At 54.2% G+C, this 21,204-nt stretch overlaps 5 protein-coding genes and 3 pseudogenes across 5 annotated transcripts, besides 15 other annotated features; 2 read left to right on the top strand and 6 right to left on the bottom strand.

Moving 5' to 3' along the window:
• Positions 1 to 9,029: part of a sequence feature (areas not merged during assembly with more than two copies in the genome that could not be assigned to a particular haplotype) that runs on past the window's edge.
• On the bottom strand, positions 70 to 2,718 carry Tc00.1047053508221.180 (trans-sialidase, putative; the record flags this gene model as incomplete). Its single annotated transcript, XM_816898.1, has 1 exon — positions 70 to 2,718. The coding sequence occupies one exon, from the start codon at positions 2,716 to 2,718 to the stop codon at positions 70 to 72; it is 2,649 nt and encodes an 882-aa protein (XP_821991.1).
• On the bottom strand, positions 3,963 to 4,748 carry Tc00.1047053508221.170 (mucin-associated surface protein (MASP), putative; the record flags this gene model as incomplete). The annotated part of the gene is made up of 1 exon (XM_816897.1): positions 3,963 to 4,748. One exon carries the CDS (start codon positions 4,746 to 4,748, stop codon positions 3,963 to 3,965), a length of 786 nt encoding a protein of 261 aa, XP_821990.1.
• Positions 4,342 to 4,432: a sequence feature (GA-rich).
• Tc00.1047053508221.160 lies at positions 7,037 to 7,489 on the bottom strand (annotated as a pseudogene).
• Positions 8,594 to 9,523, bottom strand: Tc00.1047053508221.150 (mucin-associated surface protein (MASP), putative; the record flags this gene model as incomplete). Its single annotated transcript, XM_816896.1, has 1 exon — positions 8,594 to 9,523. The coding sequence occupies one exon, from the start codon at positions 9,521 to 9,523 to the stop codon at positions 8,594 to 8,596; it is 930 nt and encodes a 309-aa protein (XP_821989.1).
• Positions 8,826 to 8,859: a microsatellite.
• Positions 9,030 to 9,040: a sequence feature (areas merged during assembly that could not be assigned to a particular haplotype. This can correspond to areas where the two haplotypes were merged or to regions with more than two copies in the genome that were merged during assembly.).
• Positions 9,041 to 9,457: a sequence feature (haploid, non-Esmeraldo-like haplotype).
• Positions 9,095 to 9,155: a microsatellite.
• Positions 9,145 to 9,235: a microsatellite.
• Positions 9,458 to 13,557: a sequence feature (areas not merged during assembly with more than two copies in the genome that could not be assigned to a particular haplotype).
• On the bottom strand, positions 10,040 to 10,642 carry Tc00.1047053508221.130 (annotated as a pseudogene).
• On the bottom strand, positions 11,724 to 12,332 carry Tc00.1047053508221.120 (uncharacterized protein; the record flags this gene model as incomplete). The annotated part of the gene is made up of 1 exon (XM_816895.1): positions 11,724 to 12,332. The coding sequence occupies one exon, from the start codon at positions 12,330 to 12,332 to the stop codon at positions 11,724 to 11,726; it is 609 nt and encodes a 202-aa protein (XP_821988.1).
• On the top strand, positions 13,486 to 14,463 carry Tc00.1047053508221.104 (mucin-associated surface protein (MASP), putative; the record flags this gene model as incomplete). Its single annotated transcript, XM_816890.1, has 1 exon — positions 13,486 to 14,463. The coding sequence occupies one exon, from the start codon at positions 13,486 to 13,488 to the stop codon at positions 14,461 to 14,463; it is 978 nt and encodes a 325-aa protein (XP_821983.1).
• Positions 13,558 to 13,996: a sequence feature (areas merged during assembly that could not be assigned to a particular haplotype. This can correspond to areas where the two haplotypes were merged or to regions with more than two copies in the genome that were merged during assembly.).
• Positions 13,943 to 14,040: a microsatellite.
• Positions 13,997 to 21,204: part of a sequence feature (areas not merged during assembly with more than two copies in the genome that could not be assigned to a particular haplotype) that runs on past the window's edge.
• Positions 14,204 to 14,229: a microsatellite.
• Positions 14,798 to 14,904: a sequence feature (A-rich).
• Positions 15,601 to 15,621: a sequence feature (AT_rich).
• Positions 16,006 to 16,167: a repeat region.
• Tc00.1047053508221.87 lies at positions 18,296 to 21,182 on the top strand (annotated as a pseudogene).

Raw genomic sequence — 21,204 nt, 5'->3', positions numbered from 1 at the left:
ATTCTTTCCAGAGGAAGTAATTCTCTGCTGGGAAGGGCGCAGGTATTCCACGCGGCAGCCAGTCACGCCTCACAGAGCCGCAAACCCCCACAGTCCCAACAGAAGAAGCAGCGATGGCAGCAGTCCGCTCCCACGCACAGTGCCGGCAACGCTGTTATTCCCCTGCGTCAAATTGCCGAGACTGCCGTTGAGTGCCGTGGCATTTACTTCCCCGGCCTGTGGATGGATTCCTTCCAGCACATCCGTTCCTCCCACCGTCTCCCCATCCTCACCAGAGCTCACGCTCTTCTCAGGATTTTGGGGTGATCCAATTCCCCGCATCGTGTCTCCACTCCTTGTTACCAACGTTGGGTCGGCATCGGACGAGGGAGTCGTAGCAACGGAAGCTGCACTGGATACAGCGCCACCGCCACCACCAATATTCGTCAACGGTTCCTCCTCCAATGGCTTTTGCCCGGGAGCATTGTACAAGGACACGGTTCCTTCCAAATCTGATCCACTTACCGCTGGTAAATCTGTGTCTCCCGCCAATTCGTTCCGATTCTCCAGCACTGAAATAGGGACTTTATTCGCGTTAAGCGCAGTAAGCTCAGTGTCACCCAACAGACGGTTGTACAGCAGAACGTTCGTCACCGTCACAGACAAGCCTTCTTGGCTCCCTGCGCCGCCTCCTTCCCCTCCAATGTAGAAGTGTGAGATCCATTTAGACCCTTTAATATCCTTTAAATCAAACAGCACACCTTCCAAACGCTTACCATCGATGTACACGGAGCCCTGGGTGCCATTCTGTAGCACAATGGCCACTTGGTACTGTGTCTGTGGCTCCCAAGTGCTGCTGAGATCCTTGGTATTTCCGCCAATGCACAGCACCTGCCACTTATTTTGGCTGTTGTACGACAGTCCCAGGAGCACAGGATTATTATTGCCATCATTAATCTTCGCACCCATCAAAGGAATGGGATTATCTCCCTTCGGCTCACCGTGGATGGACACCGTCGCCACAAGAGTGAAGTTGTAGTTCGCAAAGTGGTACAGCTGATTCTCCCCTTGCTTGCCAACAGGCCACTCCGCCCACGCTCCCTGGAACTTCACTCCATTCTCCGTGCTGGTCACTTTTCCATCTTTATTATTTACTGTGGCGTTCACTCCGAGGTACTCGTCCCTCCATGTGTTATTAGAGAAGTTGCCGGACAAAAAGCCAACCAGCCCTTCCGTGATCTTACCATCGCTGCAGGCATCGTCAGTTGATTTACTCACAGTAGCACTTGAAAGAGGGCACAGCTTGGAGACACGTTCGTCCACTTCCTTCCAGGTCGTCACCACCTCCTTCACCCGCTTCAGCTGCTCAGTCAGAAGCACAGAGACCATACCGGATGACGATTCGCCCTTCTTCTTCTCGTACAGTGCAATCAACTCCTCCTTATTTCCTTGATCTCCATTTTCAACACTTCTGTACAGCAGGGAGCTGGCGGCAGCGTCATCATCACCGGATACCGGCCCAATATCAACAATGTGCGTATTGTCCGTCAGCCAAAGATGGAGTACGCCCTTTTCGTTGACTTCGGTATCATCCTTCTTTGAATACACCGGCAGAGTAATGAGCATCACGTCCCTGTTTTTATCATCTTCTCCGTCGCCAATATTCGCTGTGATGAACCCGCTCCCAACGCCCTGTTTGTTGCCCCACACGCGCGAGAGTGTCCCGAGTGCCTCCGTCCACGCTGTCCCCTTGTCACCGATCTCGTACACCCTGCGGCGGCCATCATCACACGCAGTCATCATCATGAGTTTTCCCTTCCAGTCCACGACGGAGGGATCACTGCAGCCATCGTCAGACACCTCCTTCGACAGCGTCCAATTCTTAGTATCCGAGGAGTACAAGATCAGAGAAACGGGCTCTCCACCCTCTTCGGTGTCGGTCTCCTTCTTTTTGGTGCCTTCCAATGGGAACACAAGCGTACCGTCCTTCATCTTAATACCCGATCCACCGCCGCCAATCAGCCCTGTCCAGGATTTGTGTTTCTCGCCTAGCGTGCACGGTACACCGTCAGTATCGTTCCAATTTATTTTGTTACCGCCTTCACTGACCTCACCCTTCACCAGCAATATTCCCGATTTGATCTTCTCAGTTTCAGTCTGACAGGTATCAGCAGCTTCATGGCTGTGTTTTCCAACAAGCATGTAAATATTACTTCCCTCCACAACTGTTGTTGGTCGGCTCACATCTACTTTCTTCCCCTCTGCGGACGTGCCTTCCTCCAGAACTTGTGTTTCTTCCCTGGCATTCTTCAGCACATCCTCCTGTTTGTTATCCGCTGTGTTGGTGAGAAGTTGGGATGCAATGCCAGTAAAGACGCTGGTTTCACCCTTCAACTGCGCCTCGGCAACGGCAAATACTTTACCATTCACCTCAACAAGACTTGGAACACGAAGCGAACTCACTGCTTCTCCATCTTTTGTATCCCTCCAATGAAACGGTTTCTCCGGTGAAGATTTCTGAGATTGTGCCGCCCCCACATCAGCTTGTGCACCTCCACCACTGCCGCAGCACATCATCACGACGAGGAGGAGCAGCACCGCGGAAGCAAACACACGCCGGGACATGTTGGGCCTCTGCGGCTCACTTTCTCTTCCTTCCCTCCTCCTTCCGCTGGATCCGGTCACGCGGCGAAGGTTGTGTGTGCGGGGTGCCTTCACTGCAGCAACACGTGAGAGCATATAAATATGTGTGTGTGGGCGGTGTGTGTGCTGTTGGTCCTTTCAGTGCCTTCGAATTTCACAGTAGTGTTTAGTGCTTGTTTGCTTTCTTCGTAAGAGAGTGAAAGAAATGAAGAAAACAGGGTAATAAAAAGAGGCAAGAGAGTAAACACCGCCATCCACAGTGAGTGGCACCATCATTTCCGCCGCAGCCACTCCCCACAACAACAACTCACGCAGACAGACACACGGAACGAGAAGGAAGAACAGTGCACCGGGAACACACAGCGGCTGCCACCACCAGCAGCAGGAGTCACGGCGGGTGTCTTATTCATCACGTATCAGCGCGCACCGAGCGACGCCCACGCAAAAAACAACCAGCGGAAGACAAAAGAGCGCAACCGCCCTTCGCAGCACCGACACGCTGCCGCCAGTCTTTTTATTGTTTTCTCTTCCAATGCACCCTCTTCCCCGCCGCAGGCGCGTATCACACCGCACAGCCGAAGAATACCGGCAAATCCAGAGCGGGAGGTACCCGTCAGCATGTGCAGGAGCCTGGTGATAATCAATCAACAGTTGTATCAGACACCCCCAAAAAAACACCCACAGACCGCACACCAGCAACATGCCAACAAAACACATCGAGGGCTAACGTCCTCCCTCCTCGCAAGGGCCGCCGCATTCAAATTCGTGTGCGTGCGATCTCAGCGTTTTAAACACGGCATGTGTGTGCATGTGCTTGTGTGTTTGGCAGCGCCTATACTTGCGGAGCAGCTGTGCGCCACAAGAGAGTCCGATGAAAGCAACGGCAGAAAGAGGCAGATAGCACACACGCAAATTACTCATATCATCACATACGCAGCCCGCGGAATGGGTGCACTCAACCACAACACACGTAAAACAATAAGTGAAAACAAAACAAAGCCGAAGCGTGGGACGACCAGCGCACACACTCTCATTACTCCCGTAAAGCAAAACACACACACAGAGGGAGAGAGAGAGAGGTCGCCCACTCAATGCAATAAAAACAAAACAGAAACAGTTACGGTGCTCCGCCCATGCAGCCAGGCAGGACGGCAGCGGTGCGTGTCGTGCAAAAGAGAGCACCAACGGGCCTGCATGGGTGTGCATGCATATGTACAATGGGCACATTATTGTGTGTGCCTCGTGGGGTGAGGTGAGGGCGAGAGTCCATGCAAGGGGACACACAGAGAGAGAGAAGGACGAGTGTGTGCGGGCGGTGCACGGCTCTCTCTCCCTCACTCTCACGCGGCCACCACCGCAGCAGCAGCCGCACACGCAACAAGAAGAAGCAAAAGAGGGGAGGTGGTGTGGGAGGCCGCGGTGCTGCCGTCACTGTCGCCAGTCTTCGCAGTTGTAGTTTTCATGGCTGTGGCTTCGACTGGTGTTTCTTTCGGATTGGCATCTTTATTTTCATTTTGTTTTCCCTCTGCTGTCCCTGCAACATCAGCTGCTGGGTCATCGTCTCCAGTTGTTGGTGTGCTGTTGGGATTTGTATTATTCGATGCTCCCTCCGCACCAGAAGATAAAATTGGCTGCTCTCGACCGCCTGCTGACATCACCTCTGTGGTGCCGGTAACAGCTTCTCCTTTCTTTGTCTCCTCCTCTTCTTCCGTATCATTCTCTTCCTCTTCTTCTTCCTTTCCCTCTTCGTCTTCTTCCACTTCTTCGTCTTCCTCCTTGTCTTCTTTTTCCTCCGTTTTTCCTTCTTTTTGACCGTTGCTGCCCTTCGCTGCCTCTGCGTTTTCAGATGCTCCTCCTCCGGGTTGTGGTGCCGGTCTCCCTTCTGCTGCCGCTTCGTTTGCGCCTTGCACCGATACTCCTGCTGCTTGTGACTGTGCCGGTTTACCGTTTTGGCCACCTCCTGCAGTGCCACCGACGGTCACATTGTCGCCTTTAGAATCATTGCCTTTAACGGACGTAGAACCCGGAGGACGTTGAGGTGCTTCAGAACATCCACCACCGCCGGCACCGCACCACAGCACGCAGAGGGCACACACCAGCAGCACACGGCCAGTCATCGTCATCATCACGGCTGCACACACAGTCTAGGGAGGGACAAAGAGAGGAAGATGAGAAGAGCACACACACACATCAGCAGCATGGAAAAGGAGGAGTAGCGTTTGCATGAGGGCTGTTGTCATGAGCATGGGGGATGCGTGCACGCAGGAAGAACAGGCAACAATGAAACACCGGACAGCACGGCACACAACTCCACGGCATGTAAAACCCACCCGCAGCTGCCCCAAAATGGACGGGAAAGAGGGGGCAACAGTACGGCAGGAACACAGTGATGCCGGTGCAGAAAAGGATCCCAAAACGGCGTGAAAAAAAAACAAAAAACAGTCTTCCCCCACAGCGGCCATATCCAACAACGCAAGTAATAATAACAGAAACAAACACCACACACGGCAACTCACAGCGGCAGTGAGTTCCCTGTCGCCAATCTTCTTGGCTGCACGCTACCGCACTCCTCGTGAGTCCATCGTTCCGCTGCCTTCCTCCTTCCCGCGGCTCCCCTCACGAACAGCCACGGCACACAATCGGGTCCATCCGCACCCGTCGCCACGCCGCCCTCAACGACCCAACAGTCAACCGCCCAAAAACCGTTGCGGAAATCAAATACCCGCAACAAAGCACGCGACGCAACATCATGTCACGTGGACCCCGCCGTCGGCAGCACTTCACGTCAACCGTTTGGCCGGCACACGGTACAATCGATCAACAGAACACAGAGAAGAAAGACAGGCACTCAATCAAGGACTCTCCACGCACACAGCCCTTTTGATGCCGCCGCTGCTGCCACGGGCACGGTACCCGAGCGGAAAATGACACGCAGTAAAAAAAGGTCTCGCAAGAGAGAAACAATCCACACGTCCATATGCAAAGCGCCACTCAGGCTGCTGCGGCTGCAGGGTCTGTGGGCAAAAATGCGCCTTACTGAGTCCCGCCAGTTATGTCAGTCTCCCCTCCCACCAATGTAGCGCATAATGCACGGTGTGCGTCCACAGGCATCCACTCCCGGTGCCCCAGCAACACTTCAGAACACACATAATGGAGAAAGGAAGTATCATTACACAATACCAAAGCAGGTAAATAAAAATAGGGAAATCAAAACCACACAGATCCCTCGTACACGCACACAAACACCCCACAGTATCCTCCAGAAGAAGTCAAACAATTTCTTATCCCAGCCCATAATGCACGCGTGGTGCCGACACATCAGCGACCAACACAAAAGAGGGAGAGTGCATACAGCATGTCCCTGGTACAAAGTATAAGGACAAGCAGAGTGTGTGTATATACTGACAGGAACATGCCAGTTGATATAGGCCTTTCTCTCTTGTACCCATTGCTGAGTGTTGGCACCGCGGCGGCAGCGGCAAGCAGAAGAATCAGCGGAAAGGAACGAGCAGCAGCCGCACTGTTATTGCCGTGGATCGGAGGCGAGGCGTCCTTCATGTCTGCCTCCCAACCCGCGCCCCACCGCCGCATCATCCTCCCACGGCGGAGGGTCCACGGCGCCCTGCGCGGCATCAGCGGCATCAGGGCTCCTGGGTCCCGTGGCTGTGGCACCGCCACCGGCCTTGTCGCTGACGGCCTCATCTCCTAATGATTGTCCGACAACAGACATCACACCATCGGCGGCCACATCGTCGGTGTCCGGAAGATCGCTTTCCCTCTCCGCCTCCCGCGGCGCACCCGCGGTGTCGCTGGGCAAGAGCACTCCGTTGCCGTCGGGGCACCTGAGGCAACCTCCTTCTATGGCGACGTATGCTTCTGGGGAGCGGCCGTGACAACATCCTTCGGTGGTGTGCCACGGCCGGTCCTAATGCTCTCTGGATCGGGGACGGATGCCCGTGGCAAAGCTTGTTCAGTAGATGCCAGTGAAACCGTCCTGCTCCACACACCCTCACATCGCCGTCCCACGGAACCACTGGAAGGAGGCTGCCGCTGGTGGCGGATATCGTGCACACCTGCGCGTGGTCACGGAAAATAGCTTTTCCCTCGTCGTAGGGCGGAGCAACCCACGTAATCATCGCCTCGGCCGTGCATGGGGCACAGCGGGCGTTACCCTTTTCAGCCCCTCTCAGACGCACCCGCATGCCGAGGCACTTCAATGCCGCATGCATGGCAGCACCGAGATGTATATTTCTTCCGGGTCCCTCGCATCCGTCGTGTTGGTGGGAAGCGTGTCCAGACACCACGAAGAGGGCTTGCCCCCAGGCACCGCAGACAAATATTCTCCCTACAAATAACAGCGGCGGCATTTCTCACATCCAGTGCGGGATCAGTGATGGGGCAACTGTCCATCGGGCGTTTTGCTGACCCTTCATGGATAATTCGTCTACACACCAACCACTGGAATACCGATCCAACGCGCAGCGTCCGGCATGAACGCTCGCTTCGCAGAACATCTGGGGATATTCACTCATTTTCAGTGCGGAGCACTTCCTCTGCAGCAGCGCACAGCCCGAATTCCTTCACCAGCGCATCGGCTCCGCCATCTCCCACTTCACCCTCATGCAGCCCAGGTCAGCCGGTGCGGCCAGCGTCAGCTCCGTGCGGCAGCCGGCAAAACCAATCGGTGCCATCCACTCATCCATCGCGTGGCGTTGTGATAAGTGCGACTCCAGCGTCCTCCCGTCCCCATCGCCATCATGCAGCTCCATGCCATCAATGTCGTCGCAGTCATGGTGCTTCCTCGCAGACATCGCGGCAGTCGTCGAATGCACCACCACCAACAGCGCTCTGCCACGGACAGCACCATGTCAGCATTGGCAACAGCAGTGGAACAATGCCCAGCACGCACCGTGAACCGACTGCAAACGCTGCCCGTGGCAAATGGGGGCACAATCAACGGACACTCCAGTGGCTGCACGAGCAGACGGTCCGCATGCGGGTTGAAAGCAGCAGGGATAACTTCATCCTCGAGAATGATCCCGTGCGCAAAGGATACAACGTCACCTTCACACTCGCAATTGTCATTCAATGAATTCAGCGCGTAGTACTTCTCTGAAATCCAATGCTTCCCGGTATCATTCAGGTCCCTTGTGGATAAGTTGATGCGGATGGGCGCCCATCCCTCCCAATGACGGTGTACGGCTGCAGCGCACCAACTGCTCAAAAAGTGTGCGTCCCTCACAACATCTCGGATCCAATTCGTGCTGTCGGCACGCATAACATATTCAACAAATCGAGGGTACGTCAAAGTGACAGCAAAGCACCCGCTGGCAATCACACCACAAACATCATCAAATGCAGCAGCACCAGCGTCTCAAACTAATGTGGGGTGTAGAGCAAGTAAGCCATTGATGTGGGTGTTAGGCAAATATTTCGTGGCTCGCTGAAGCAACAAGGACCCATTGCGTGGGAAGAAACAAAGAACAGGAGAATACAAAAGGGAAAATTCAGCCATCCGCACCTTAAGAAGAAAACCAATCAATGAAATTAAAATGGGTGCACCCAACCACAACAGAAGCAAAGATTCAAAACAGAAAAACAAAAAGAAAAAATGCCGAAGCGTGGGACGACCAGCGCACACACTCTCATTGCTCCCGTAAAGCAAAACACACACACAGAGGGAGAGAGAGAGAGAGGTCGCCCACTCAATGCAATAAAAACAAAACAGAAACAGTTACGGTGCTCCGCCCATGCAGCCAGGCAGGATGGCAGCGATGCGTGTCGTGCAAAAGAGAGCAACAACGGGCCTGCATGGGTGTGCATGCATATATACAATGGGCACATTATGTGTGTGCTTCGTGGGGTGGGGTGAGGGCGAGAGTCCATGCAAGGGGACACACACACAGAGAGAGAGAGAGAGAGTGAAGGACGAGTGTGTGTGCGGGCGGTGCACGGCTCTCTCCCCTCACTCTCACGCGGCCACCACCGCAGCAGCAGCCGCACACACAACAACAAGAAGAAGCAAAAGAGGGGAGGTGGTGTGGGAGACCGCGGTGCTGCTGTCACTGTCGCCTGTATTTGCGGTGGCATTTGTACGAAGGGCGTTTTTATCTTTCGCGGATTCCTCGCCGTTTTCCGCGGGGTGTTCATGCTGTTGTTGCTGTTGGACTTGTGTTTCATCACTTTGCTGCTGCTTTTCATGATCTTCTTCTTCTTCTCCCTCTTCTTCTTTTTCTTGTCGTGTGTGTTCAGTGCCGGATGTCGTCCCTGCCGGTCCTTCGGGTAGCGAGGAGTCGTTAGCCTCTGCAGCAGGCGTCTGATCTCCTGTTGAAGAGTCCCCTGTTGTGTTAGATGAATTAGTGCCTGGTGACCCCGCTGTACCACCACTGCTGCTAGCTGAAGAATCAACACCAGTAGCCCCTGGAACAGGAACAGAAGGAACGCTGTCGGTGCCTTGAACTCCAGTGGAAGAATCACCACCTCCTCCACCGCCTCCGCCACCAGAACTGCCTCCACCGCCTCCACCAGCAGCAGAAGCAGGAGTCTCGGCACCAAAACCTCCAGCAGGAGAGTCAGAACCAGGAACAGAATCACCAGCAGTAGAAGCACCAGCGTTGAAAGTCCCACTTGAATTCGAAATGTTCTGCATTACAAGAGCATTATCTTTTTCAGCCGAGGCTTCGACGGCAGTAATGGGCAGTACTGACCGCAAAAGCACCGTAATCGCAGTTTTATTATATCCGTCAGGCATGTGGGATCCATTCTCACCCAACACTCCCGACGCCATGCAGCCACCCAGTGCGTTGGTGTCAACGTCCCTCGCATAAACACCGCCGGCAACGCACCACAGCACGCAGAGGACACACACCAGCAGCACACGGCCGGTCATCATCATCGCCATCACTCCTGTCACTTGCGTGCAGCCTTCAGCACAAACTAACTCCCCGTCAACGCAGAGTGAAAGCAACAAAAGACACGGCACAGTAAAATACAGCAGCAGCAGCACGCATTTCATGAGAAATATTGAACCAATGAAAGTGAAAAAAGACACAATGCGCTGCACGTAAAGAAAAACACAGAAACCAAGGAAAAACAAAAGTAAACAGGCAGCAATAAAGTAAAACAGTAAAAACACACACAAAAAAGAGCTGCACAGTATGGCTCCAGCGCGCCCGCCTCTATTCTCAACAGTGTGTCCACGCAAACAGTTGTGTGCGTGTCGTGCGTATGCGTATGTTTGGTATGCGTTCAACGTGACGGATGTGGCGCACAGCACGGAGCACACAGCAGGGCAGCGGAAGCAAAGGAAGCAAAAACACAATCATCATAATTGCTCTTACTTTATACATCGAACCACAGTGGACGCACACATGTCCCCGTGGCTGAGTGCTGGCACGCACAGCCCGCATGCACCTCTTCAGCCCACAGCGGTGTACGCCAGCGCGGATGCGGCGAGCAGCAGCGGGGCACACACCCACGCAGAGCTGGTGAGGCTGTCGTCAATTTCGCGAAGACGTGACGGTGCCTCTGTGGTTGTAGTTGTAGTCGTCGTGGTTGCCGCCTCTGTATTCATCGCCGTATTAATTGGTGCCTCTGGCGCGGTGGTTGTTGTGGTAGTCGTACTCGCAGTTGGTGCGTTTGTCGTAGTCGTCGTTTTTTGCACTGTGGAATCAACTTTTGAAATCGTTACGGATTTATCCGCAGCACTTGTTTTAGCTGACTCAACAGACGCAACTGACGCATCTTGACTGTTGGCATTCTCATTGGCTTTCGGAACCGTTTTTTCTCCTACTTTGTTATTGTCTTGATCCGTTGGTGTAACGACCCCTGGACCTGGGCCCTCGTTTTTACCTTCTGCCTGCCGTCCGTCCCACTTATTCCCGGTTGTGGATCGGAATTCTGAACGGATTGAGCTGGTTTATCGCTACCCTCTGTCGCACACACGGACGGCAGCAGCACAGGGCGAGCACCAACAGGGCGAGCACCAACAGGGCGCACAGCAGACGGCACGTCATCATCGTGAGTGTGGTCGTTCAGTGGTGTGGGGCTGATCTGCACAGCGAGGGACGTGGAGAGCAGCAGGGGAGACGAGAGGTGCGGCAGACACACACAGAGGGCACACCACATGAGGAGAGGGCAGCAGCCAGGCATGCCCCGTACGCCGCACACCACGCACGACACACACTCCAATCCACGGCAACAGGCACACACACACACTGCCCTGCCGCAACAACAACACACAGATGGAGGAGGGAGAAGCAAACAGGAGCGGCACACAAGGCTCCACCGCATGTACACACGGCGAGGGCGGTCCGTCGCGTCGACACCCCTCACGGAGGGTACGCACACACGCAAGAGGAGGTGCAGCGCACACAGCAACACAAAAGCAAAGTAACAATTAAAAAAGGAGGAGATCCCTGCACACCACGTGATTGTTGGTCCACGGGAAGTGCGGCCAATATTCATCACAAAGCAACCTTTTATCTTGTTGTAGTTGTACGCTGCTACAGCAACGAGTGAGCAGCGCAAGGGTCGTCCGTACAAAAATGGCAAGTATTCCGTCTCATGCGAGCCGTCGTGCGGGCTGGGGCAGTCCCAAACAGTCGCTTTCCCAATTACCAACGACAGCATTCCGACAGTGGATGAGGCACAGTTTCCCGTGGTCCGTCGGGGTCAGCAGCTCATAGCGTCTGTGATGAGGCGGTGTCGGAAGAGCCTGGTCCATATTGAGTTCCTGCGGTTGTGCTTCCTGCATGCTTGGTCTGCTGGCATGCTTGGCACTTTCGGTGGAGACCTGCGCGGAAGGCGCCTGTTAGGAGGACGGTGGCGCCATCGCGGCGTCCGCATGCGAGGCCTCTCAAACCATTGGAACGCCAGGCCGAGCACGTCGGACAAACGCCCTCATATTGTGGACGGACGAGAAGACGCTGCCGCAGGTTGGGCAGGAGGACGTCAATCCGCCGCTCGTTGGTCAACAAGGATTTGCGGTTCTCACGCGAGGTGGAGGTTCCGGAGGCAGGAGCGGGTCGATCTCCTCGGTGAGGGAGGGAAGGCGCTACCGACATAAAGGGCTGCCTGTAATCTGCAGGGCGTGCGCCATTCTACCTAAGAGTGGGCAGGAGTCGCATCGCAGTTGTGCGCGGAGCTGCGGGTCGTGGCGCAACATTTGGCCGGACACAAGTAATGGAGTTTTCGCTATGCCGACGAGCGCCTGTAGTGTGATGTGTGCGCCTTCCTCTTCCTCCTGGACTTCTTTCCAGCATAACCGCTTGACTGCGGCAAGGAAGTCCACGTGCCAGATTGGTACACCCCATTGCGGGAAGGGAACTTGCAACCGCGGCTTCTTTCTCAGCGGCCTCATTGCATGGCACACCGCCGTGCGATGGGGAGAACACACATTCTACAGAGTGGCCTCGCTTCACCACGAAAAGTAGCATAATCCAAATTCCTTTGGTAACGCAGTCTCGCACGGCCAGTGGGGCAACGCGGAGTGCCTCAATTGCCGACGAGGACTCCGTGGCCGCCAGTATTCGTGTGGGCGATTGGGATGTTTCCAGACGAGGAACTGGGAACTGTCTGTGGCCATGCTCAGTGGCAGGACACTCCGCTCGGCAGGAGCATGCAGGGCTGCCAGCAGCTGCGCGGTGAGGCCCCACAGGGAGCGCGGCTGTCCGGGGAGTCAAGTGGCAGCGCGGCGGATCCAGACGCATGCTCAGCGAGAGGCAACGAGCCGTCCACCGCCAACACAGTTGCCAGCGAATAACAAGACGTTGAGCACGAATAGGACACGTATGCCCGCACTGCCGTGGGCACGGGCAGCGAACCCGATTCACTCAGCAACAGCGATCTAATGCCCTTGGATGGTACAACAGCCACGCCTGAGCCCGGCACAGCCCTAGCAAATGTTGAACGAGTGATAACGTGTCGGTTGGCGCTGAGGCCGCACAGGATTATTTGCTCACAACGTCTGGGAAACCAGAGATCCCATCGGAGCACGACGCAGCATCACTTGTGAGCAACGGTTTTTGTGAGCACGGGCACTTCAAGGATTTGTTGACCATGGCTGAAATTGGTGACAGCACCGTGCATGGGTGTGTGTCTCGGGTGTTGTTGCTTCTGCTTCTGGGGCTCTGAGGCACTGCAGCGCTCTGCTGAGGTGTGAGGGAGGGTGGAATTGCGGCTTTTCGTGGAGCAATAAATGTGCAGCTTGCCAGCATTAACCACTGAGTTTTGTCAATAATTTAGGTTTTTTATTTTCGTTTATTTATTTATTTTTGCTGCTTTTGCCCTATTGGAATAATTAGCATCCCTGTGTTTTTCCTCAGTGCTCGTTTGCAGTACTTTTTCATGAGTGAAGTGCTTCTACCTTTTGTTTCCTTCTCTTGCCCACACGCGATGTCGGTTTCATTGCTGTGCGTCCCACGGACTGCACAAGAGGAGGATTGGAGGAACAGGCCGGATGTCGCATGAAGTGTGAAGAGTGTTTTGTGTGGGCTCACGGAACAGCACGATCTTTTTTTTGCTTTATTCAGTCCATGCATTAATTATACACAAACCAGTGGTCGTTCACATTTTGCTGCCTGGCAAATACAATAAAAGACGTGCCTGATCGTTCTTCTTTAACTTTTTGGGAGTCGTACCGGAATCTCAACTCTGTCGTTGTTCTTTTTAACTGCTTTTTAACTTCTGGTTTGCAGGGCGGTGTGTAAGTTCTGCAATTGCACTGATTCCAACTGCCTCTTGGTGCGTGCATTGCCATTTGTGACTGTGCTGTGGCTGTGTGACTTGTCTCCCCTTTTGCTTTCACTCTGCGTTGACGGGGAGTTAGTTTGTGCTGAAGGCTGCACGCAAGTGACAGGAGTGATGGCGATGATGATGGCTGGCCGTGTGCTGCTGGTGTGTGTCCTCTGCGTGCTGTGGTGCGTTGCCGGCGGTGTTTATGCGAGGGACGTTGACACCAACGCACTGGGTGGCTGCATGGCGTCGGGAGTGTTGGGTGAGAATGGATCCCACATGCCTGACGGATATAATAAAACTGCGATTACGGTGCTTTTGCGGTCAGTACTGCCCATTACTGCCGTCGAAGCCTCGGATGGAGGAGATTCTGCTGGTGGTACACAGAACAGTTCGAATTCAAGTGAGACTTCCGACGCTGGTGCTTCTACTGCTAGTGGTCCTGGTGCTTTTGCTGCTGGAGATTCTGGCTCTGGAGATTTTGATGCTGGTCCAGGGGCTCCTGCTGCTCCTGGTGGTGGAGGCAGTGGAACTTCTGCTGGCGATCATGGCGCCGGCAGCGTCTCTTCTGGTTCATCTGAAGGACCTTCCGCTCCTCCTGTTGCTCCTCCTGTTGCTTCTCCTGCTCCTCCTGGTACTTCTGGTGGTCCTTCCGCTTCTGTTGATGCTACTGTTGTTGATACTTCGGCTGGCCGAAGTGGTGGTACAGCGGGGTCACCAGGCACTAATCCATCTAACACAATAGGGGACTCTCAAACAGAAGATCAGACGCCTGCTGCAGAGGCTAACGACTCCTCGCTACCCGAAGGAGCGGCAGGGACGACATCCGGCACTGAACACACACGAAAAGAAGAAGAAGAAGAGGAAGAAGAAAATGAAAAGCAGCAGCAAAGTGATGAAACACAAGTCCAACAGCAACAACAGCATGAACACCCCGCGGAAAGTGGCGAAGAATCCGCGAAAGATAAAAACGCCCTTCGTACAAATGCCACCGCAAATACAGGCGACAGTGACAGCAGCACCGCGGTCTCCCACACCACCTCCCCTCTTTTGCTTCTTCTTCTTGTTGTTGTGTGTGCGGCTGCTGCTGCGGTGGTGGCCGCGTGAGAGTGAGGGAGAGAGAGCCATGCACCGCCCGCACACACACTCGTCCTTCTCTCTCTGTGTGTGTCTCCCCTTGCATGGACTCTCGCCCTCACCTCACCCCACGAGGCACACAATAATGTGCCCATTGTATATATGCATGCACACCCATGCAGGCCCGTTGTTGCTCTCTTTTGCACGACACGCATCGCTGCCATCCTGCCTGGCTGCATGGGCGGAGCACCGTAACTGTTTTTGTTTTGTTTCCATTGCATTGAGTGGGCGACCTCTCTCTCTCCCTGTGTGTGTGTTTTTCTTTACGGGAGCAATGAGAGTGTGTGCGCTGGTCGTCCCACGCTTTTCTTTTATTGTTTTTTTGTAAATTTAATTTTTTTAATTTTTTTTCTTTTTGCTTTAAAGTTTTTTGCTAGTCTTTTTCTTTCATTTTTTGCGTGTTTTTTTTCTCATCCCCCATACCTTCTCTCTTTTGCTTTTGGGGGCAATCAATATGGACGTTTTTTTTCTTTTCGACTCTTCCCTCTTTAATTGTTTGTTGCTGCACTCTTCCTGCGAGGGGTGCCGTGTGTTTGCCGCCCAACTGCTCCACTCGCACACCCACCGACACGCTCATGACGACGGCCCTGTGCGCCTCGCCTGCTGCACGCATGAGGAGGGGCCGCGACGAACGGCGCGCTGAGGGAGCCGTGACGTGTGGGCGTGCGACGAGGGCCTGTGGGGCGGAGCACACATTTCTTTCCTCTTGTTTTGTTTTTTATGCGGTCAGGGCGGGCAGACACCCGCAGCGCCACACACACAGCCACACCCTGCCGCCGTGTTTTTCTTTTTGCTGCGCTCACTCTCCCGATGGAGTGACGCGACTGCCGTCATGTCTGCGTGCTTCTCTCAGTCCCCACACACACGAGTGACTGTGCTCTGCGGGCCGCACTCACACGCCGATGAGAGGGCTGAGGGGAGCAGCAACACGCCGATGACCCCATGAAATATAAACGATGCGCGGACACACAGAGGGTCGGACGGCTGAAAGACATTTAAATATCTTTTAATTTTCTTTTGCGGGCAAAATATATGCAGACAGCTTGGTGTGGCCACACGGCAGCCAGCTGCCTTTTAAATTTGTGTGGAACAGTAATGGACGATTTCTTTTTTATTTATAATTATTTTGTGTGATGGGGTTTGTGTAAGACGAAGGGAAGGTTTCTTTTTTTTGTTTCAAATAAATTTTCTCTGGGTTGCCGCTGCTTGGGCTGCAGTGCAGTCATGAGTTTGGGCGGTCTTCTCCTTGTTGCTTCCGCCATGCACCTCCGCTGTGCATTTTAGTTTTTTGTGCGTCTCTCCACATACTCCGCTTTCTTCTTTGCTTTGTGTTTCTGCAGGCACACACAACCACACACACACAATGCACATTGCAGTGGATTTGAATGCTTCTTTTGTGGCGTGTGCTGGCGGTTGCGTGTGGCTGCTGCTTCCTCCGTGGGCATGAAGGGAAGGGGAGAGGGAGCGCGCACCGCGAGTCACTCTTCCTGCGGGTGTGATGCACCTCCTTTGACTGCTGTGGAGGGCCGCTTCTCTTCGGTGTGCGCTTCTCCGCCGTTGTGTCGTGCGTTGGCGCATGTTATTTGTTATGCGCGTGCGTGTTGGGCATGTTTTTCCGGAGCGTTGGGCGGCCGCCATCTATCTATGGCGGTTTGTGTGAGTGGGCACGTGCGGATAGGGGTCAGGGCGCATGGAATGAAGGAATGGCGTGCGGAAAGGGGAATTTGGTTTGGAGGGTATTTGGACCGGATTCATTTGGCTGCGGTGGTCGCATGCACGACGGATGTGTTTCCGCATAATGGGGTGGATGCGACAGGATTTTCCGAAGTGGCCCGTCAATGCAATTCGGGTTTCATAGCACTGGGGCACAGTGGTCTTCCTGCAATGGCTGGTGACGGTCCCTAGTGGACCGGTGTATTTATGCTGCTGCTGCTCGAGGAGGCGTAGAAGTGCGAGTTGAGGTGAGCGGCGGAGGGGCCGCACATCCCGCAGTGACGGTCGTCGTTGGCCCACCGGGTACCTCTGAAGGTTTTGTTGGATGCAACGTCCTTATGCCCGTCTCCGGATGGCGACATCCCTGATGCAGCCAACGGACGGGGCTGGGAGCGACGGTGAGACGCAAGCACGTGTGGAGGCTTGGAGCGGCCGGCGCACCGCACGCTGAGCGCATGGCACGGTGAGGGCCGGACCTAAAAAAGGGACACCGCGTGGGACGTCAATCTTCACTGCAGCGACCGCCACCGAATTCGGATGTGCTCGCACCTTCTGCGTTCCCTCTTCCTCCCCTCACTTCTGCGCCGAGGACTGTGCCGCGGGATCCAGCAGCGCGATGTTTGGCCGCAGGAACATGTCCCGAACAAATGATTTGTAGGAGGGGGATGTGCACTGCGACGAAAAGAAGGAAGAAAATGTTGCGAGACGACCACCACCACAAGACCGGAGTGAAGTTGTGTTTTGTCCACTTGCGCGAGGGCGGCCTGCCACCTGGTCGGTTAGGAGGATTATTATTTTTTATTTTGCGCTCTCTTTTTATTCCGCTGCGTTTTCTTGCGGACCTGCGAGGGGATATTTGCAAGAAATTCCTGCGAGGCGTCCGTGCCGTCGTCGGAAAGGCGGATTCCCCTTGAAAAACGCTACTTTATAAATTTGTTTTGGGCGGGGAGTTCCTGTCGATTCACTGCGACTTTGTTTTGCGGATTTGATGCGTGTGTTTCCGAGCGGTTCGATCTGTGCTCCCGGCCCACTCGGATGTGGTGTGCGCGTCGACGTGAGGGTGCCTGCCAGCCGTTTTATTGCCTCCCCCACTGTGGCTGCCGCCGCTGCCTTCCTCCCCTCCTGAGGACCTGCGGCTTCTTGACAAGATGTTTTGGAGAAGGCGTTGCCGCTCTTGTCGTCCATGGTATTTTGATTCTGGTGTCGCGGTCAGGAGACATTGAACGAGAGGGTTTGCTGCCCTCCTGTTTTATTTGTCCTCTCTGCCTGACGGCCAGTTCTACAAAAACGTGCGCCTCGGCACCTCAGTTGTCGCTGGCAATCGCATGCGCCAACTCTTCTCTGCTCCTTTTCAGTGTCGCATTTTTTTTATTGATTGACGGACGCCATTCTGTCCGGCCTGCCACTTTGATTGGATTGTGTGGGACTGCTCGCCAACACCATCGAAGAAATCAGACCGACTTTTCACGTGTTTAATTGCCATCTTGCGCGCAGGTATTTTTTTCACATTCTCCGTTGGTGTGCACTCAAACAGCGAGGGATCCGGAGCTATGCGTGCGTGGAATTCTTCCTGCCATGTGGACTGCGGGCAATACTGAGGGGCTGCCACTTTGACTCCGCAGAGTTATTGTTTCTTTTCACAGGGCTGGCAGGGAAATTCCATGCAGCCTGCTACTGCTGGTGTGTCCCTAAATGTTGTCACTCCATGCGAATAATGTGCTTCAGCGAGTGAGGGTGTCGATTGGGTTTGTGTGCGCTCTGATTGTGTTTGCTACTTTGTGCGGGCACGCAATACTTGAGTGGTGGGAAAATGGAGCGGGGCGATGCATGGCTGCGTCTCGCCCATTGTTCACTGCACGATGGTGCGGTGCGCATTGTGGTGCTGACTCTGCGATGTGACTGCTGTCTCCTGTGCGGCAATGGTGGTGGGTGGAGGAGAGTGTTGACCCGCGGCGTGACGGTGGGATCGTGTCTCCTTTTCTCTTTGTTCCTTCCCTTTTGTGAAGGTGTGCACTTATTTTTTGTGTCGGTGATGGGGCAGAAAGACAGACAACGTGAGTAAAATAAAACAAAATAAAAAAGGGCGATAGTGTGGCGGTGTTGTGGCCAATTGCACGTTGCGTTGCTGCGGAGGCGGTGGGCCTCGGCTGTTTCACCGACAGGCGTTGCAGTGCGGCTGCATGGCGCACCGACCACCGAGCCGTGCGAGTGCCACGCCCAACGCCATTGGGACAGCGGGGCGAAACAGCCGCGACAGTCCCTTGGAGCCAGCGGCACCTGCTGGCCGCAGTTGGGCGGTGCGAGTGGGATGCTTCACCGCACGGGTGTTGTGATGGCACCTCGCCGTGGCTCTTGTGATGGTTCCGGCGCTGCAGCTCGACATGTGGCGAGGAGTAAAGAGCGGCCGCAGTGAACCAATGAGCAGCACCAACATGAGGCTGAGTGATTTCCTTTGGAATTATGTTGGCGGCAGGGCGGCCGTTGATGAAAGACTACAATGTGACGATGGAGATGTTTGTTCAGGAGCCGGATGATTACGTACATGACCAGCGGCTTCTTGAAGAAATTATTAAATTAACTGCGTGCCAAGCGCTGGAGGCCATTACTAAGCCTCTTCACGAAGGTGTGTTCTCTCTCTCGGGCAACGTAGGGACTATGAAAGGAAAGCATATGATCACTCCTCCTGCAAGGGGAAAACCAAACGGGTACTCACGCAGGTACTGACAGAAGCGAGGCGGGAGGCAGCGGAAAGGCTAAGACGAACGCAAGAAATGAAATTTAAAATTTCCACTAATATCGAAGATGTACTGTTTAAAGGAAGAGTTCGCGTCAATGAAATGAGGCTGAACGACTTTCTTACGAGGGAACCGGACGGCAGGGGCGTTGTGGACACCAATCGGGATGTTTTGCTGGAGGAGTTTTCAAGGACCCCACGAAGTATATCCGTGATAAAGGAGCATTGAACGAAATGCAGGCATCCGGTCATTATTTGGGTATGAAGCGAGCTGCAAAGGGCTAAGTGATATTTGATGAGGATATACGCAGGCTTTGCGATAAGGGTGTCAACAATCTACCGGGGTGGTCATTGGCTGCTGCGGAGGTAAAAGCAGCTGTTCATAACTCCACCAAACATTTCTTGGATGCGGCTGCCGAGGAGGCGAGGAGCCCAACGACGACGAGCGCACCGGAGAAACTGGAGGGATGCTACGAGTCTGTGCACAATGCGAGGCGGAGCCATGCGGAGGAACTTCCGGACGGCGTGGAGCGAAAGAAAACGGGGACGGGAATGGGGGTGCATGAGGGGAAGCCAGAACAGTCATGGTCGTACAAGAAAGCTGACGACACTATCGAAGAGAATGACGCTGTGCAGCAATTCGGTGCGGCACCTCCCGTGTTGATGGTGCTTGCCTCGGAGAAGGGATGGCCGTACTCGTGGCATACGATACAGGATCTTCCTAAGGACGTTTTTGTGATCTGTGAGGTGGACCGAGTGTGGCAGATCGTCAAGGGCGATTTAACCGCGTGGTTCAGCCCTCACGGTGGGAACGACTGCAAGCCCGAGCGACGTGTGTTGATTGGGACGCCCGGGATCGGGAAGTCGATGGCTGCCGGCTCGTACCTCCTCTACCAGCTGCTGCACGACGATGCCGAGAAAAACCAAGTGGCAGTCCACTGTTTTGGTGGAGGAGATGCGTACGTGTCTGACAAGACCACCAGAGTGGTGACAAGATACGGCGATGAGGACATGTGCATCTCGGAGTTGAGAGGTTTGAGGGGGCATGGGAGGAATGTGTATATTATCTACGATGTGGCAAAGGAGGGAACGCCGCCACCGAGACATTTTGCGCCTACTTCTGGATGGGGCATGATTGCGGTGTCATTCCCAAAGGTAACCAACTATGATGAGTGGAAGAAGCAGCTACAGACCGCGCGAATCATCGTGAATTGCCCCGACGAGACGGATGTGAAAGCGATGTGCGCCTGGATAACGCGTGGCGGGACCAAAGAGAAACAAGCGGAATGCTGGAAAGAGGTCAAAAAACACATGTACCTTTTGGGACCGATTCCACGTCACGTCTTTGATGAGGAGGCGTTTACGGAACGCTGTGGAGCGGTGAGGTTTGCGTTGCAATCAATCAACGAGGTAACTGTGAAAGAGTACTTTTCACGGGGAGGTGAGTCGCCATGGTATTCTGAGGATCCGTCCCACAGGCTTGTGAAGGTTGTTCGGGAAATATACGCAGGCGGTGTGATCCTTTTCAATGCACCGATATCTGCTTGCCTCGAGGAACGGACATTGGAACGCCTCCCAAGTGTAGCAGAATAAATTAGCTTTTGAGGCTGATGTTGGCGTCGAAGGATAATATTTTGCCGATATTTTTTGGATGGCTTGCTTTGAAATCGTTCACGGAGAGTGCCTTTGCCAAGGCAATGGTGACGAAACCCACGGAGTTTGAGCCGCCAACAGGACGTCAAGCGAAGCCCTGCGTCTTGAAGTTGGCCCTGAATTGCATCCCAAGGGAGATGAGGGTTTGCTGCCGAGTGAATATGAAAAACGATCCATAAAATGAAGCACGGGGTGCTGCACAAACCATGGGCCACAAACTTTCCGCTGGTGGACGCCTTTTCTTTTCTCGGAGTCAAATCCAAGGACGCTGGTTGGGCTGCGGATGGCTACGGCGGGTGGGCACCACACCACCGCCAGCACTGTGCGGCAGTTCACTGAGTGCGTGGCGGCATATTTTAATGGCTGGGGGGAGTTATCCCGAGACATGTCGTGGGGGATTATTTACGTGCAGCAGACAGACAGCATGCCGATGAATGACTGGCAGAGATGTGATGTCGTCAATTCCAATAATGTGAGCGACGATGAAAGCCGCGGAATAGCGGCGTTTTGGAGGGAAGAGGTGCGCCAGTACCAATTGTCAATATCGAAAAAAGTTTTAGAAAATGTCGTGGGAGTTTTAACTTCGTGAAGCAAAAAGGCTCAGAAGAGAA

Source organism: Trypanosoma cruzi, genomic scaffold (assembly GCF_000209065.1).
Source record: "Trypanosoma cruzi strain CL Brener 1047053516723 genomic scaffold, whole genome shotgun sequence".
Classification (NCBI taxonomy): Eukaryota; Euglenozoa; class Kinetoplastea; order Trypanosomatida; family Trypanosomatidae; genus Trypanosoma; species Trypanosoma cruzi.
The sequence above is the reverse complement of the archived record's forward strand: the minus strand, read 5'-3'. Positions and strand labels throughout refer to the sequence as shown.